The 17,449-nt window shown below is 53.2% G+C and overlaps 8 protein-coding genes across 8 annotated transcripts; 5 read left to right on the forward strand and 3 right to left on the reverse strand.

Moving 5' to 3' along the window:
• Positions 1-859: 859 nt before the first annotated feature.
• Positions 860-2,645, forward strand: AKAW2_51525S (fungal specific transcription factor domain-containing protein; the record flags this gene model as incomplete). Its single annotated transcript, XM_041691464.1, has 4 exons — positions 860-1,418; positions 1,476-1,617; positions 1,679-1,840; positions 1,892-2,645. The coding sequence occupies 4 exons, from the start codon at positions 860-862 to the stop codon at positions 2,643-2,645; spliced, it is 1,617 nt and encodes a 538-aa protein (XP_041544946.1).
• A 40-nt stretch (positions 2,646-2,685) lies between these two features.
• AKAW2_51526A (carbon-nitrogen hydrolase family protein) lies at positions 2,686-3,813 on the reverse strand (the record flags this gene model as incomplete). Its single annotated transcript, XM_041691465.1, has 3 exons — positions 2,686-3,038; positions 3,123-3,574; positions 3,638-3,813. 3 exons carry the CDS (start codon positions 3,811-3,813, stop codon positions 2,686-2,688), a joined length of 981 nt encoding a protein of 326 aa, XP_041544947.1.
• Positions 3,814-4,412: 599 nt separating this feature from the next.
• AKAW2_51527A (uncharacterized protein) lies at positions 4,413-5,819 on the reverse strand (the record flags this gene model as incomplete). Its single annotated transcript, XM_041691466.1, has 1 exon — positions 4,413-5,819. The coding sequence occupies one exon, from the start codon at positions 5,817-5,819 to the stop codon at positions 4,413-4,415; it is 1,407 nt and encodes a 468-aa protein (XP_041544948.1).
• A 313-nt stretch (positions 5,820-6,132) lies between these two features.
• AKAW2_51528S (beta-glucosidase) lies at positions 6,133-8,461 on the forward strand (the record flags this gene model as incomplete). The annotated part of the gene is made up of 2 exons (XM_041691467.1): positions 6,133-6,229; positions 6,285-8,461. The coding sequence occupies 2 exons, from the start codon at positions 6,133-6,135 to the stop codon at positions 8,459-8,461; spliced, it is 2,274 nt and encodes a 757-aa protein (XP_041544949.1).
• Positions 8,462-8,629: 168 nt separating this feature from the next.
• Positions 8,630-12,561, reverse strand: AKAW2_51529A (C2 domain protein; the record flags this gene model as incomplete). The annotated part of the gene is made up of 5 exons (XM_041691469.1): positions 8,630-10,132; positions 10,188-11,675; positions 11,728-12,102; positions 12,158-12,193; positions 12,250-12,561. 5 exons carry the CDS (start codon positions 12,559-12,561, stop codon positions 8,630-8,632), a joined length of 3,714 nt encoding a protein of 1,237 aa, XP_041544950.1.
• Positions 12,562-13,775: 1,214 nt separating this feature from the next.
• On the forward strand, positions 13,776-14,337 carry AIM9_2 (phosphotransferase enzyme; the record flags this gene model as incomplete). The annotated part of the gene is made up of 2 exons (XM_041691470.1): positions 13,776-13,845; positions 13,898-14,337. 2 exons carry the CDS (start codon positions 13,776-13,778, stop codon positions 14,335-14,337), a joined length of 510 nt encoding a protein of 169 aa, XP_041544951.1.
• Positions 14,338-14,526: 189 nt separating this feature from the next.
• Positions 14,527-15,623, forward strand: AIM9_3 (phosphotransferase enzyme; the record flags this gene model as incomplete). The annotated part of the gene is made up of 3 exons (XM_041691471.1): positions 14,527-14,575; positions 14,636-14,863; positions 14,920-15,623. The coding sequence occupies 3 exons, from the start codon at positions 14,527-14,529 to the stop codon at positions 15,621-15,623; spliced, it is 981 nt and encodes a 326-aa protein (XP_041544952.1).
• A 793-nt stretch (positions 15,624-16,416) lies between these two features.
• Positions 16,417-17,439, forward strand: AKAW2_51532S (uncharacterized protein; the record flags this gene model as incomplete). The annotated part of the gene is made up of 2 exons (XM_041691472.1): positions 16,417-16,552; positions 16,640-17,439. The coding sequence occupies 2 exons, from the start codon at positions 16,417-16,419 to the stop codon at positions 17,437-17,439; spliced, it is 936 nt and encodes a 311-aa protein (XP_041544953.1).
• Positions 17,440-17,449: the final 10 nt, after the last annotated feature.

The following is a 17,449-nucleotide window of genomic DNA, read 5'->3' on the forward strand; positions in this document are numbered from 1 at the left end:
ACTATTGCAGAGACCTTTCAACGATGATCGAACGTACGTGGAGATTATATTTGGTCTTGATGACTTGAAGGGAAAACAAGCGGTAATAGGCGGGAATTCAAGGAGCTGCGGCAAGAGTTGGATAGACGGAGACCGGCTCCGAAGAAGCAGTCTTTCTTTAAGCGGTTTTCGCGGGCTCAAGACTAAAGGAGGGGTGTGAGAATATGTTTTCAAGATTTAGTCCAGAATTTTCATGTCCATGCCCTTTCCTTGGTAAATAAGAGGATTGAGACATGTATACGGCGTAGACGTCTTATCAGTTCTGCTCTGAGCTTATGTGATAGGGATGGCCTCTTATCAGCTCTCCTGGCCTTGATAAGAGCTATTAGTACCTACTGCTGCACTTATCCCAACCCAGTCACTAGCAACCTAGATGCACGCAAATGGACCCCTCCCCTCGTATCTCTACCGCCTGCGAGACCTGTCGGAAGCGGAAGCGCAAGGTGAATCTCCACGTACATGTGCATCCCAAAAGGGAGTAAGGTAGATAACAAACCCACATAGTGCGATGGTCTGCGTCCAGCCTGTTCTTCCTGTCTCGCCCGAAACACCCCCTGCGGGTATAATACAGAGAAGCGAATCAAGTTGGTATCCATCCTGATCTACGTACATCGTGCTAACTGCCACCTGCCTTAGGCACAGAGTGGACCTCAACTACGTACGAACGCTGGAAGACCAGATCGCGGCACTGAAGGAGCAATTGGCACGGGGACAATCCCAGCCGCAGATCACTGCCAAAGAAACTGTGTTAACTCCTGTTGACCATCGCGGTGAGCGGGCCGGCGGCGACGATGATGATGTTGCAATAATCCCGCCTAGCATGAGCACGGCGATCGAGGATGTCAGCGCCCTCATCTGGCGCATGAGCATTGACAACAACGGCGACGCATCCTTCATCGGGCCGTCCGGCAACTTCTGCTTTCCCGTCGTGCATTGGGACGATGCGGACCTTGGTCATGAGAGTAGGACCACCAGGATCACGGCCGCACCAGCGATAAGCGCCATTCCTGGACCAAGTAGTGTGCAGCAGCAGCAGCCTCTGATGTCGGACCAGGTAGATTGGCATCTGATTGATTTGTTCGCGCGCTTTATCAACCCCATCCAGCAATTTATCGATCCCGAGACGCTGCACATACTCCGCGGAGATAACCTGAGTCCAGGTCTCCGGCTGATCAAGACCGCTGTGCTGGCGGCGGGGGCTCTATTCGCTGATGATGCGCGTAGCAAGGCGCTCGGTGGCGAGGCAGCCGCTGTCGTCGATGCCACGGCCCTGCAGCTGTGCCGGCAATCGCCTGACATCTCGACAATCCAGGCTCTCTCCATCATGTCATGGCGGGAGCTTAGCTTGGAGCAGCACAATATGGCCTGGATGTATAATTGTGAGTGCTGGTACTGAAGAAACATGAGATGGGACAGGCACTGACGCTCGTCTGCAGCAATGTGCGCCAGTCTAGTTCTACACCTAGGTCTACCAGCTAGCATCGCGCCGGATATTGGTGCAGGTAGTCCTGAACTGGGCCATTTCCCTCAAGATACGCGGCGGCTGCGGGCCCTTTGGTCCTCAGTGTTTCTTGACCGGTTCGTTAACTGCATGCATTCCTTGTCACATTATAGATGCCAGCTAAACAAGTCGACACAGAATTGCAACGTCTCTATTAGGCCGGAATTGTCTGCTCCCATGGAAGCGAATCAAGGCACCCTCATTCCTCAGTGCCGTGGGTCCTTCACCCTCGTTAGACGAGCTCGCCTTTGACCACCAATGCCGTCTCTGGTTCATCCACGATCAATACATGGACAACATGTAAAGCCCTATCCATTCCTTTCTCACAACAAGTACCAACTAACAGCTCAGTTACTCCTTCAACTTCTCCGAACTCAGCAGCGCCGACAGATCCCTCGTCCTTTTAGACGCCCGCGACAAACTCCACTCCTTTTCACAAAACATCCACCCCTCCCTGCAGGTCACCCCGACCAAGCACCCACCCCCGTCAGCCATCTACCTCCACATCTCCTACCATACCTCCTACATCCTCGTCCACCGCCCCTATCTTGCCAACGCGGCCCAAAGCAACCCGCCCATCCATCGCCTCGCCTTCCGCTCTGTCTCCACCGCTGCCCGAGCCATTGTCCGCCTTCTCCGCATCCACGCCAAGATCCACTGCTCCTTTACTGAGATCCCGCCGTTCATTGTGCACAGCGTGCTCACGGCCGCCGTGACGCACCTGTGCAACACCACAAACACGACGCATTCTACCCTGCGCAGCCAGGCGACGGCGCACTTCCGGGTATGCTTCCGGACGCTGCTCGCTATGCAGGAGAGGTGGGTGAAGGCGAAACGGGCGGTGAGGCTGTTGCAAGGGCTTGCACGGAGGTGGCGTGTGATGGGAGCTTTGCCGTTGCAGCATGGGTTTGAGATGGGTCGAGGAGGTGATGAGCAGGATAGAATAGACGATGAGATGGAGTTGGAAGGAGTAGACGCAGACGCAGACGGCGACGACCCGCGCATGTCAGACATCATCTTCCCCGAAGCCTTCTTCAACTTCGATACAGCAGATTCCCAGCAATGGGAGTTTCTTACAGAATCGGCACCGTTCAATCAGATATAATGTTTCTAAAATGAATCATTCAACTAGCACTACTCCTCCTTCACGCCTCGTCCCCCACCTCCCTCACATGCCTCTGATCCCTCCCCCCAACCCCCAACCACAGCAAATCCGGCCTACTATAATGCCCCACGATATCCACAAACGCCTTAGCCCTATATACCTGCTCAAAGTCCAGATCAGCATAAACAATCCCCTCCTCCGTCGGCGGCAGCGCCTCCGACAAAAGCCGCCCATCAGGCCCAAAAACCGCCGAGCTGCCACCACCGGGAGTGTTCATAATAGCCCCCGTGGCGGTCTGCATCAGATCAATCCCCGCTTGACTGATCACAGCTGTAGTATGCAGCACAAACGAAGAAGACTCCATAGCATACGTGCGAGCTAGCACCGCAGCTCCTATCACACACAAACAATTAGCAACCATCGTCAAGCCCCATCCTCCATACAACAACAACAACCAGGAAAAGAGAAGATACATACCCTCCCCGGACATCGAAAACAACCCCCCCTCATCCCCCTCATCCTCCTCCTTAAACAACGGCGGCCACGCCGCCACATGAACCGCCTCCCTCTGCGCACACATATAATACTTCAACAGGGGCTGTACATGTTCCCAACACGACAACGCACCCACCCTGCCCACAGCCGTCTCAACAACCCCAGCCAGCCCCGTCTCCGCATCAGCATCCCCAAACACCGTGCGCTCCATATGCGTAGCCTTGATCTTCCTCCTCTTGGAGAGAACCTCCCCCTCGTGCGAGATTATCGCCTGCGAGATGTACAGCGAGTCGTGGACGTTCTCAGTGAAGCCGAGCACGACGGTTATGTTGTGGGCTTTGGCTGCGGCGAGGATTCGGGCGAATTGGGGGGAGCTTGTGCTTAGGGAGTTGCGCATGTAGAGCGTGTGGAGGGTGGGGGAGATGGGGCGGGTCCTGTAGTATGTATGTATCTTGGTTAGATATATGAGGTTGGGAATGGGGAGGAGGGGAGACTACCATATCCACGCTGGATACCCTGGGATCCAGCATTCGGGGAAACTGATCAGTTGGGCCCCCTGTGAGGCGGCTTCGGCGATTAGGGCGCAGGTTTTGGTGATGGTCGCGTTGAGGTCGAGCCAGATGGGCTCGCTTTGGGTGACGGCGACGCGGATGGTGGGAGGTGGGGTTGTCATGGTTGTGATGGTGGTGATGGTGATGGTTGTAGTAGTACAATGGAGTGGTCGTAGGGGAATTGAACCTTGGTGTTGTAGGTTACTATATAAGGCGCTTTGGGAAGGCGATGGGTATATCTGAACTACTACTGGTATAGATACAGCTCTACAATATCAGTTCGGGAGGTGATGTTCCGCCTAGGGATCTTGGGTGTGAGTGTTTGGGTTGGCTAATGGAAATCAAAGTCAATCCTGCGTATTGCGCTACTATCGACTATCTGTAGTTTGAATGGATATCAGGGCGGATGTGGATGTTCCGCCGCTAAAATAATGTCTGGTCTTGGCGAGGTAGGATGCGATAGCAACATGGCAATCGCACAAGCATGATTGCTTATCTGTAAGAAACCATGAATAAAAATGCAGAATTGGGTGAAGGAAATAGACATGGGGTCAACAGAGAAAGACGAGGGCTGAGCAGCGAGAAGGGTACACTACTGTAGTTACTCAATTCCACTACAAACCCTAGTATACCGTCCACTTTAGTGCTGAAATGAGATTGGAAATAATTAAAGCAACACATTTATTCCTAGCCATAAACCGATAATAAAGTCTGACTACAATCAATTCCTCTGCCTCAGCCGCCTCCTCCAAAAGAACAAAGGCAAAGTCGTAAGCATAACCACAACACTAACAGCTCCAAACGTCGAGAAGAACACCAACACCCCCTTCTCCGTCACGAAATCATTGAACACAAACGAGAGTCCAAACGCAAACGCGCTCTTGGCCACCATCGCCAACCCAAATCCCTCCCCCGCCCGCTCCCCCAAGACATCATTCGTATATGCCACAATCCCCGTACACCCCATGCCCACGGCAAAGTTCACAATCCCCATGAACAGCCCGCACACGACAGCGGAGAGTCCCTGCGCCGTTGCGGCGCCCAGCCCAAAGGAACCTGCAGCCATGGCCATCGTCGCCGGGAGTATGACAAGCAGTCTATACTCAGGCTCGTAGACGCCTCCATTGCGGGAGGCCATGAGCCTGCTGCTAAGATCGCAGGCCCAGCCGCCCATCACAGTGCCGAGGGCGGAGCCGATGAGTGGCGCAATGCCAGTGAGATTGCCGACAGCGACGGTAGACATAGACCAGGGAGGCGCGGTGAAGATCTGCGATGTGACGGCGCCGAGGAGTATGGTCCAGGTGAAGATCACGGACCACATGATGCAGGCCCAGAGGACGATAGGGTCAAGGACCAGACCGAAGGGCTCGATGAGGGCGCGTAGGAGGGAAGGGTGTCTCTCATCCTCGACCTCCATTATCGGGGATTGGAGAGAGACAGCTTGGGCCTTTTCTGCTTCTGAGTTGTCTGAGACTGCCTTGGTTGTTTCTGTGGTCATGGTGTTGCGGTGGAAGGTGGTTTCCGGGAAGAGGAAGACCACGGCAACAAACAGGACGCCGAAGAGGATGGCTTCGAGCCGAAAGGCCCAACGCCAGGAGAGTGCTGAAATGACATACCCGCTGATCACCGGGGTGAGGTTGACCGAGACGATCACGGCGAAGTTCCAGAGGCCGACACGGCGACCGCGCTCGTGCACCGCAAAGACGTCGTTGATCGAAGCGGTGCCGGCGAGGGCGAAGAAGCTGCCCATTCCCAGACCTTGGAAGACCCGGGATGCAATGAGTGAGGAGTAAGACTTGGATGCTTCGGCCCAGCAACACGAGATGAGCGCCAAGAGGGTGGTGAAGAGGTATACGGGGCGCCTGCCGAAGCAGTGAGCGAAGGCAGAACAAACGTAGGCACTGATTCCCAGGGCCATGACTAGGCTCCCGTTCAGTAGAGTCACGCTGGTCAGGTCGACCTGGAGATCAGCAGCGACAACCGCGAAGCCGGGCACCAGTAGAGGGCCCAGAGAGCCGGTTGCGCAGGAACCTAGGATGATTGTAGCAAAGAGGAGCTCTTTGCGTACATGGCTCCATGTTAACGGATCCGTGGGAGAAACAGACCGTCGTGACAGTAGCTGAAGCATTTTGAAGAAGACGTTGTGGTGGAAGATGCTAGGATGATGCTGGCTCTGGCGTGCGCACTTACTCCCGGTCTTATTCTTATACTACAAACCTGTAAACTGGGCTAGGGCATGAAAGGGCTGATAACGGTAGAACGCTTATCATGTGGCGCTGCCATGTTGCGATTAACATACTTATCACGGCGGATGATCTGCTTCCGCTGTCTGTACTCCTTTGCCATCCACAAGAGACTCGCTGCTCTTGAACCAGATAAGGCTATATAACTATCCTTGCCCTTTCTCCCAATATGGAACTACTACATGCACAGCAGCGAAAATGCGCCCATCAGTCAGCTGGAAACTTTTTTGCGCTGGTTGGGCCCTGGCCTCAACCGGCTTCTGCACCAGCAGTGGCCTCTTGGCTGACCTACAAGGTATGCTCAACCAATTAACCCTCTCCCCTTCATCCAGCTAAGACTTCTACTACAGTCGATCTCCAAGACTGGGCCTCGGCATACAACCAATCCGTCGCCGCGGTGGCAACCCTATCGAATACAGACAAGATCCGGCTCATCTCCGGCCAAAGCGTGCCCTCCATCAACTTCGAACCCTATACAAGCGACGACGGCTCCCAAGGACTAGAGAGCTTCTTCTACGTGACCTCATTTCCGGAATCCTCGGCGATGGCCCAGACCTGGGACCCCGAGCTCATCAAAGCCAACTTCCATGCCGTCGGTCAGGAGTTCTACGGCAAAGGCTACACCATGATCAACGGTCCAACGATTGGCCCACAAGGCCGTACCCCCTGGAGCGGCCGTCTAGTGGAAACCCTAGGTCAGGATGTCTACCTGGCCGGAATTGCATTCGCACACGCCACCGAGGGCATCCGCGAGGCCGGCATCATCCCCTGCGGCAAACACTTCCTCCTCAACGAGCAGGAAACCAATCGCTCCGAAGTCTACTGGTCCAACAACGCAGTCACCGTCCCCCTGAACAACACCGCCTACTCCAGCAACGCCGACGACAAGACCCTACACGAAGCCTACCTCTGGCCCTTCTACGACGGAGTCAAAGCCGGCCTCGGCGCCGTAATGTGCGCCATGAACCGCGTCAACGGGACCTACGCCTGCGAAACCCCCAACCTGCTCAACAACGTCCTCAAAACCGAACTGGCATTCCCAGGCTTCGTCACCCCCGACACCTCGGGCCAACACACAGCCCTAGGATCTGCCAACGCCGGCATGGACTTCGGCGCTACCTCCTTCTGGAATCCCCAGACCCTCCTCCCAGCCCTCGCTAACGGCTCCCTCTCCCAAGCCCGCCTCAACGACATGGCCATCCGCAACCTCATGCCCTACTTCCAGCTCGGCCTCAACACCAAAACAATTCCCCCCAATCCTCCGGCCACAGCCCCCGTCGACGTCCGCGCCAACCACCGCGCCCTCGTCCGCAAAGCCGGCAGCGCAGCCATCACCCTCCTAAAAAACACCAACAACACCCTCCCCCTACACAACCCACCCTCCATCGGCATCTTCGGCTCCCACGCCCGTCCCACGCTCATCGGCCCCGGCACAACAATGGACGACGTGCACACTCACACCACCTGGCCCGGCCACCTCATCTTCTCCGGCGGCTCCGGCATCAGCAGCCCTTCCTACCAAATCACCCCGTACGACGCCCTCCTCTCCAAAGCCCTCCAAGACGGCACCCAACTCATGTGGGCAATGGACGGCGACCTCTCCATCATCCCTTACACCGCTGTAACCGGCACAATGGGAACCTCAGCAGCGCCCACCTTCGCCGGCTACGCCTCGGCCGTATCAACCTGCCTCGTCTTCATCAACGCCTGGAGCGGCGAAGGCCACGACCGCAGCGAACTCCGCAACATCCCCCAAGACAAGATGATCCTCACCGTGGCCCAGAACTGCGCCAACACCATTGTCGTCATCAACACCGTCGGCGCCCGTCTCCTCGACGCCTGGATCGACCACCCCAACATCACAGCCGTTCTCTACTCCTCCCTCCTAGGCGAACAATCAGGCAACGCCATCATCGACGTCCTCTACGGCGCCGTCAACCCCTCCGCGAAACTCATCCACACCATCGCCCGCAATGAATCCGACTACCCCGTCCCGATTTGCATGACCGCAGATTGCGATTTCACTCAAGACAACGTCTACCTTGATTACAAGTACTTCGACGCTCACAATATCACCCCGCGCTATGAATTCGGCTTCGGGCTCTCTTACACTACTTTCAACTATTCGGTCCCTCCTGCGATCAGCTACGTGAATGATTCCGCTCTTGCCCAGCCCATCCCCACGGGTGAACTTATCCCCGGCGGGAAAGCGGATCTCTGGGACGAGGTCATGCGGATTACCACGTACATCACGAATACGGGGGATAGGGATGGGGCGGAGGTCGCGCAGCTGTATGTTTCGTTTCCCGAGGAGGCGGATCAACCGGTTAGACAGTTGCGAGGATTTCAGAAGGTCTTTTTAAGGTCGGGGGAGAAAGGGTTGGTGGAGTTTGGGTTGAGGAGGAGGGATTTGAGTTTTTGGGATGTGGGGAGGCAGGAGTGGGTGCTTGCTAGGGGGGTGTATCGGTTTTGGGTTGGGGCTAGTAGTAGGGATTTGAGGGGGTGGGTGGAGTATGTTGTTGCTTAGGATTTTTGGTAAGGTGTATTAGTAGTTACCTGTGCTGCAGGGCACTTCGATTAAGGTACTTGGTAAGGAGAAATGAAGTACTATACACATTCCTATCGTTCAATCATACACCACGTACATGCATACATACATATATAGAAACCTACATGAATAGACCAGAAGGACTTATCAAGTCCCCGTCTCCGTCTCAATATCCGGCTCCCGACCCGCCAAATCACCCGTAAACTTCCTCTTCACCTTTCTTAGCGAATACTTAGCCTCGTCACGCGCAAACACGGCATTCCGAACAGGTCGCCATTGCATCTTACCGCGATGTTGACGCTCCTCGCTGCGTTTATTCGCCTTCTTAAGGGACCCGTCATCTATACTGTAGATGCTGGGAGGCCCGGCACTGCTGCTCGCGCCGCCAGTGGAAGTTGTACTTTGTGAGACGCGTTGCTGCTGATGGGGGTAGTGATCGTCGTCGTTGTCGTCCTCGGTTTCGCTGGATGAGGAAGATGCCTCTTTTTCTTCTTGCTCTTGTTCTTGGGAGTTCTGGTGCCGGGCTTCTTCTTCGTGCATGGTGCCGTAGGACTGGGCGACGGTGGGAGGTGGGTTCACGGGGTCGTGAGGTGGTGTCTCACGCCCCGGTTCGGCGACTTGGTGGCCGTGGTTGTTGAGATAGGCGCCTGGGTCGTGGCCGAAGGCGCCGCTCCAGTCTTGGCCTTGCTTGTCAATCCAGCGGCGGCGTTCGCGGGGCTCGGCGTGTTTGAGGATGTCGCGGCCGTCAAGGAGGGATTGTTCATGCAGCCTTTCGAGGTCCTCGGGGATGTCGGAGGAGATGCGGCGTTCGCGGACACCCTGGGCAATGCAGGCTTCCCAGGTTTCAAAGGTCTCGCGGGATTCGTTGTCGACGACGTATTGTTCGTGGGAGTCGTCGATGCCGGGGCTGAAAAAGCCGTGGAATTGCAGGCGGCCAACTTCGTGCAGGTCCTCGAGGCCCGGGCTGCGTTTGATGTGGCAGTTCTGCTCGGTGATGTAGTTTTGGGTGAGTCGTTTGCCGTTCTTGGTGACCCAGATGGGGATGTCGATGGCGGTGTCTTCGTTGTCGGCCATGTGTTGGAGCCAGTAGACGGCATAGGCGGTTGTGTGATGGTGGCCTTGTTGTTGGAATTCGAAGACGACGGGCGATCGGTAGCGGTGCTTGACGGGGAGACGGATGGCGCGTCGGTAGTCCTCGCTGGAGAGGTCGTAGGTCATGTTGGATCCCTCGACATGGCACACATGACGAGTGATCTTGCCACTGCTGCCGCCGGTGCGGAGGCGAATCTTGCAGCGATGGTTGAAGCCCTTTACGGTGACCTTGTCGGATATGAAATGGAAGGTGCCGACATCCCAGCCAAGCATCTGTGGGGGAAGACGGGTCTCAACATGCCGGAAAAGAATAGAGATGCGAATGCGTCCAAAGCCGATGCCGCCAGTGAGAGGGTACCATCTGGTCACTTGTGAGCTGTTCTCGAGGAGCTCCGAAATCTTCAATGGCACCACGCCGAGGATAGGATCGTGCTGGCGATATCGTTGGTCGCGGACGCTAACGGTAACGTAGGCGGACCGCCAGTCTCGAACGAATCGTTCAGTTCCAGCGTTGAAGATAGGCTTGGAGCTTAGGGCTTTGGCGCGAGTACGGTAGATCTGCGAGATGTTAGGCGAGTTGTAAATATAAAAGGGGGTGTGTGGGATAGCTTACTAGCTCGTCATTGAGAATGATTTTACAGTAGCTTGTAGGCAAGTTCTCTCCAACCTCCTCTTTTTGCTCGCCATACGGTTTGGCTGGCTCATAGTCTCTCCCCTTGCGGTTACCGTGACTGCCTTTGACGTTCTCTATCTCTAGATTCACGATTTGATGGACCACAATGCTCATAATTCCACTCGGCCATAGCGGATCTGGTGGGGTCTTGGTAATGGCATCCTCTTGATCGGTACTGATGACACCCTTCTCGTCTTGGAACTCAGGAATGTCCTTGAAGTTCTCTGGTAGATCCTTCTTCTTGCCGTCGGTCCTCAGCTCGGCTCTCAGCTTGGGTTTGCCGAAAAACCCGACCTCCCAGTGCAGTTCTCCCGGCATTTCACTGCCCTCGTTGAGGCCCTGGAGCTTGGAAACCTGGGCATACATCTTGCCCGGGTGTTGAATCATTTTGCGTATGGGCAATTCCACTTTGCCGACAATGTCGTCCGCGGTGGTCCGATCCGAGTCCCAAAGTTCGACACTCAAAGCTTCGTCCGCCTTGATCAATTCTGGCGTTACGAGCAACGCCGCGGTTTCTTCCCAGACGGGGTTCAGGTCGTCGGTGATTACTCGGGTACAATACATGGGCTTGCCATACTTGGAGAAAGAGAGGTTGATGTAGGGGTCACTGCCGCCGCCATAACTTCCACGTCGGTCCTGTTTGCTCAAGCCAATTGCACGATGGATCCGGATCCACATGATGCCCAGTGCCTGGGTCTCTTTGACGATGTCGTCACCCTTGAGCATCATGCTAAGATCCATCGTCATTGATTTGGGAGCTGCAAACAGACCGCTGGCCGTAGCAATAGCATAGTTGACGAAGTTGGAGATCAAGGGTAGATTCAGGATGTTTACACCCCAGTTAACCATTGGCATACAACCGGCCCTAATATGGGGGAGTCCAACAAGACTAAACGTCACGTCTTTCATGAACGGGGCCTCTGGCATCATTTGGAACCTGGCGCGGACGGTGCCTACCAGTTCGTTCAACTCCACGAAGACTGGGAATGGAACGCCAAAGAGGCCTTTGATTCCCAGGTAGAAAACGATTTGCATGTGCATGTTGCGCGCCTTGGACGAAGTGGTTTGTCCGCTCGGTTTCGCGTGGTAGGCAAAGGAGGCCTCAATGTTGTAGTAGCTACCGCCCTCCTCAGCAGCTGCCGCCTCCTGAGGGTCTTTGTTCTTCACGTTCTCCTCGTGGATGTGATCCTTGAGTTGCTGGACATGAGAGTCCGGAAGGGACCGCAAGCTCAAGATTCGGATAGGGTTGTTTCCCTGATCAATTTCCGCAATCCGAACGTTCTCCACTACACCAGGCGCAGACGCCTGCATGATGTCTTCGATGGTATCCGCAACGGGTGTCAGCATCTCCGGGTTGATGAGGCCCCAGAAGACCCCGAGAAAAGAGTTTATCCATTCGACCGACTCAGGTAGGAGGTTTGCAGTAGCCTAACAGCGTAACATGTAAGTTTTAGAACCTTAACGGGGAGCGGAAACTTACCATTTGGCCTCTAATTTGCTCACTACTCCATTCCATCTCCCGGCCGCTGCGAATGTGTTCTTGTATCCATAACCACACACCACTTGCAACGCCGAATGATAAAGGCAGTAGGCCCCAGAGCGAGCCACCAAACATCCGACCAGTGAAGACAATGGCAGCAACAATTCCTAGGCAGAGGCCGATACCACGGCTCTCCAGCTTATCAAACATGGGTTTATAGGTGACTGTCGGAGTAGGATGGAAGAGGATGTTGGTTTTCTCGCCATGAATAGGAACATCTGACGTAGTGCCTTCTGCGATTGGGTCGGGGGGTGCGGTGATATCTTGGTTTTCTTTATACTGGGAAAGGCTTTGGTTGGGTTCGGTTTTGACGTCCTACGAGATTTCTTAGCTGACGTACAGTGTTAGATGACTAGATTTATAGACTCACCGTTGGCTTTCCAAGATTAGCATTTGGCACAACCAGCTATGATTATCATCGGTCAGTGGCATGTTCCACCCTTGTCAATGGGGTATGGATACCTTCGGATCCTTCACTGCTTCCATGGAATCCTCGTCGAGGTCCTCCACTTCAATTTCCTTGCCGGTCGTGGGATCGGTCACCATGCGAGTCTTTCCCGTTGTCTTCCGGGGCTTGTGAGCCATTTCCTCTCCCTGTTCCTCCTTCTCCCGCCGCCTGGCCGCCAGGGCTTCCTCATGGGCCTTGCGCTCTTGTTTATCCACCTCTAGACGCTGTAGGAACTTGTCGATGGTCGGGACAGGGTTGGCTCCGCTCCAATGCTCCCCGACGCGGTGAGTCTTGGGTGACTCCCGCCCAGGTTGAGCCTGCGACATGGTTGATAGTGATGGGATGATCAGGTAAACAGGTAAGCAAGAGATATCAGAAGTAAGGTGAGTGGGTTATCATCCCTAGCTCCGTGAAGCCGGGACCGCTGTCGATATGGGAAGAGAGCAGAGATAATGAGAGGGAAGGAGATCTGGTTGTAAGTCTTCTCTCACGCGATGTCAGCCAAGTAAGTGAAGTCAGAGCGAAAGTCAAGGTTGGCCCTGCCAGACTGGACTACGTCATTGTGGAGGAGGCGCTGCCAATGGAGCTCGGACGCGTCCGACCATTCGCTGGCACAGGGCTGGGGGATATCCCGACATCCAGACTGGATCTGATGTCGGTCTATTTACATTCTCCACCGGATGGATCTATAACAAGTTGAGGCTGGTTGTTGAGTGGACTGTTTGGCTGCATCCTCTTGTTTTCCGTCATTCACAGCGGAAATCCGGGGCTTGGCGTGGATGCCGGATGGCGGACTTGAAATTTGATACAACGAAAGATAAGGCTGACCGTGTAATAGCTGACTAGTAGCAATCATCATTGGAAATCGAGATGCAGTCCTCAATGGCCAATTGAATGGGGATGGGTGCTGAGGCTTGATGCATAGACAATTTCTCTTCACAGTTGATGATGGATGATGGGCAGATGTTCGAGGTGGAAAGGGATGATGTCATCAGTGATACCAACATCTTGTAAGGCGATCAAAGAAGTCAATTCAGAACCCCTGTATTTCACATGCTGATCATAATAAGAATAGTAATCATAGGGCTTTGTGCTAGCGTGAGTAAGAATCTTCCACCAGATCATGCCATCCCATGAGGCACATGTTGTGGTGAATTGTTGGAAGAGGTTAGCCTGCCTTACTAGCCACAAATTTGAGGCACACAACACATGCCACTCGACTGAGTCATGTTTAGGAATCTTCTTGAACAAATTCATAATGTTGCTTCAACATTATGTACTCTGTAAATATCTTTTCAGGTTTCAGTTGCTGAGGATGTGATATCTCCGCCATCACATGACAGCCCAGGCAACTACTGAGATCCCAATTTAGTAATTAACAATCATCGGAAATACATTCTCAGTCCTGGGAATAGCAAACAGCCCCCGTCCATCTCGCAGCGCCAATCCTTCTTATGTATGATCCATTGTTATTTCTGTATTAATCGTTATTCTCCAATCGTGGTCAAGACGTACTCTGTCCTACGGGGCCACATTGTTGATGTCTCTTCGACCTTGCATGTACTCGATTCCAAGGAAGTTAGCAACTTACCCCCTGAGATTATGCAGTCGTAAGTGATGAATCGGCTAGTTATCACAGCATTAATATAATGTTTAATATAGGATCAATATCAAACGAGTCTCTTTTCTCATATTCTTCGGGACGATGCCTATACAACAAACAGGCACGGCTTCGAGAACGATATGTGAGTTTTGATATCTCTGCACTCGCCAAGGCTGTTGCGAAGCATGTTGATCATGGATGCCTTGAAAGCATTGTCAAGCTTCGTGAGGGAGGGTTCAATCGTGTGCTACTAGCCACTATGGAGGATGGATTCCGGGCCATAATAAAAATCCCCTACTGGATATCGATTCCCAGGACATACGCAACAGCTAGCGAGGTCGCAACTCTGGCATTTCTTCGCTCTAAGAAGATCCCAGTCCCGGAAGTGTATGGCTGGTCTTCGGTCACTGGCAATCCAGTCGGTGTAGAGTACATTATCATGGAACATGTCGCAGGTGTCGGTGCTGATACTCGTTGGTTCAATAATACAAAACATTAAAAGCATGCTTTGGTGACAGGCATCGTTGACATTGAGAAGAAGCTTTTCAGCATCCCATTTGGCGCTCTTGGAAGCCATTATTTCAAAACTGACCTTCCACCCCAACTGCAGGCTCCGCTATATGCAGTGGGCACGCCCGATGAAGCCGGAGACTCCCAGACCTACTTCATCGGACCAACGGCTGATTACATGTTTTGGTATGGACAAAGGGCTAAGCTGGATCTGGATCGAGGGTCGCGTACGTCTTCTTTAGTCTGAAGTACTCCAATGTGCGATCATCGAGCTGATCCTTCATCAGGGACCGACCCTAAGGACTATCTACGTGCAATTGCCGACAAGGAAGTCAAATGGATTGAGAAATACGGGAAGCCTCTTGAAAATGGCTTTCCTCACAACATCGCATTTCCCGGCCTGAAGTCCCCACAGGGTTACCTTGAGCTCCTCAGGAAGTACATGACAATAGCACCATATCTCCTCCCACAAGAGCAAGGAAATAATTTGAGCAAACCCACTTTGCGACATCCTGGTACGTATATTCCCAACTCATCGGAGAATGAAGCCCAATGGTGATGGGTGATGAAGATCTTACCCCTAGCAATGTCTTCGTATGTCCAGATACATTCAAAGTGAGATCCATTATCGATTGGCAACATACAATCGTTACACCATTACTTCTTACAGCCAGATATCCCAAGCTGTTCGAGAACCCTGACCCAAAGCCCCCCAGTGAGTTGAAACCACCAAAGTACCCTCCGGGCTACGAGACCATGAGTCCCGATGAGCAAGCTCAAGTCGACGAGCTTATACGACGGCAAAGTCTCTTCTACCTCTATCGTGTTTTCAACGGGGGCTTGAACAAGGTACACCTTGAGGCGCTGCGAGATCCTCTCATACTACAACGTCAGCACCTCGTGGACTCTGCAGGTCGTCAGTGGTCTGGAGATATTGTTACTCTACGTGGGGCCCTCATGCGAATGCAAAACCTTTGGTCTTATCTCATCGGCAAGGATCACCATATCAAATGCCCCATAGATTTCTCGGAACAAGAAGCAAATGACCAGGCTGAAAGTGAGCAAACGTGGTACAATCTGAATATACTAATCAATCAGTGGCGCGACGAACTCGGTGGGCTCTCAGAAGAACGGTGGCTACCTGCCCAGCGGTATGAGGCTGCTGTGAAAAGGAACAAATCCTTGATGGCCGAATTTTCCGACGGCGCCAGTCCAGATGAGCTAGAAAAACTGAAACAAGGTTTGCCGTTTCAGGGTCACGACGAGCTCTACTGACATTTGAATATATGTGTTTACTAGCAGAGGGACACTTAGTGGTTAGCCTGGTGACTGATATATTGAGAAACCTGTGATGAGCGACACAAGTATACTCAAACTGGGGGTCCCGAACACTTCTCAAAGAAAGCATAAGCGATGATATAGCTGCTTCTACTATTTGGCACTGCCAGAGATCATACATAAAAGAAACATGATCATGATGCAGGATGATACTTCCTCTAGAAATATATATTGAGCTACTACTAGTAATAGTACAGCAGTAACCAAACACTGGTATTTACTCTATAATTTATACGAGCCATAATGTCCATTCATACAAGCAACAGATAGCTTAAATACATATTAACAACTACCAAAATCTAATAGCCAAGTAACACTCAAACAAGTACTCCGTACACCACGAAGCTATACACCCACAATCACGTGACCACATATACCAGCGGAGCCAACCGTCATGCGGCCACCACATCACAGATCATCAGCGATCACCGCCGCCGCAACAACCTGTGGCTCAATTCAATTCTACCTCCTCCTTCACTTCATTCCTGGAGCGGTCTCCAACTGCTCCCACCGACATCTTCCACTACAATCTTCGAGAATAAATATTCACCTTTCCTGGCCCAATTAACCGCCAAACAATTCACCCACACCGATTGAACGAACTTACGTCACCCAAAACACCAACCAACCAACGAAATCAAATAACCACAACCACCAACGAGTGAAGCTCATATACATACACATATACAGAGAAAGAAAAGAAAAGAAACCGAGGGAAGAAGAAGAAATCATGTCCTCAGCCGAAGAATCCCCCGCTCAACGAGCAGCCCGCCTGCGTCGTGAACGTCGCGAAGCCAAAATCAAAGGCGATGGAGCAGCTCGTCTAGACAAGATTACCAGTTTGAGTGGACGGACTCCTGCTAGTCGTATGTGGCACATTATTCTTTTTCTCTCTTTTTGGTGTCTTAAACAGAAATAAATTTGGAAGCTAACTCAGTATTTGCTATGTACAGTCCGCGAAGAAACCTCTCCCTCTCCCTCTCCATCCCCGGCCGCAGCACAACCACAAGCTACCACTACAGCAATGAGTCCTAGCCCGAGCCCGAGCCCGGCCCCCGAACCTCGCATTACACAACCCTCTTTCCCAAGCCAAGGGCCCCAACAGCAGCAAGAGATCGATCCCGAAACCCTCCAAGCGCAACAGGAGCTCTTCCGCGCCCTGCTCCGCCAGTCTGGCCAGCCGGGCGAGTCACCCAGTGGGAGCCCAGGACCCCAAGGAGCAGCAGGACCAGGAGGGATGGGAGGACTAGGTGGTGAAGCGGATGACCCTACCTTGAAACTTCTATCGAGCTTGATGGCTGGGGATACCAGTGCACTCGGCGAGGGTTCTTTGCCTGGAGGTCAGTCGCCAGCGGACTTATTGACGGGGTTGGGAGTTCCGCCGTTTGTGGCGAGTATGTTGGGGGAGGCGACGCGGAAGAAGAGTGATGAGGAGAAGCGGGAGATTCTGGTGTGGAAGGTGCTGCATGTGGTGTTTTCTGTGTTGATTGGGGTGTATTTGTTGGTGTTGATTGGGTCGTCGGTGGCGACGTTTGGGAGTCAGCCGCCGCCGCCGGCGACGGCGAGGAATCCGTTCTTGTTCTTTACGACGGGTGAGGTGGTGCTTACTGGGGCGAGGGTTATGATGAAGAGGGGGGGAGGGGGGTTGGGGTTGTGGGTGCAGTTGGTTAGAGATATTGCCAGGGATGGGAGTATTGTGTTGTTTTTGTTTGGGATGGCGAATTGGTGGCATCGGGAGTGGATGGCTTATTAGATAGGGCGTA

The sequence above is a fragment of the Aspergillus luchuensis genome, chromosome 5, assembly GCF_016861625.1.
Source record: "Aspergillus luchuensis IFO 4308 DNA, chromosome 5, nearly complete sequence".
NCBI lineage: Eukaryota > Fungi > Ascomycota > Eurotiomycetes > Eurotiales > Aspergillaceae > Aspergillus > Aspergillus luchuensis.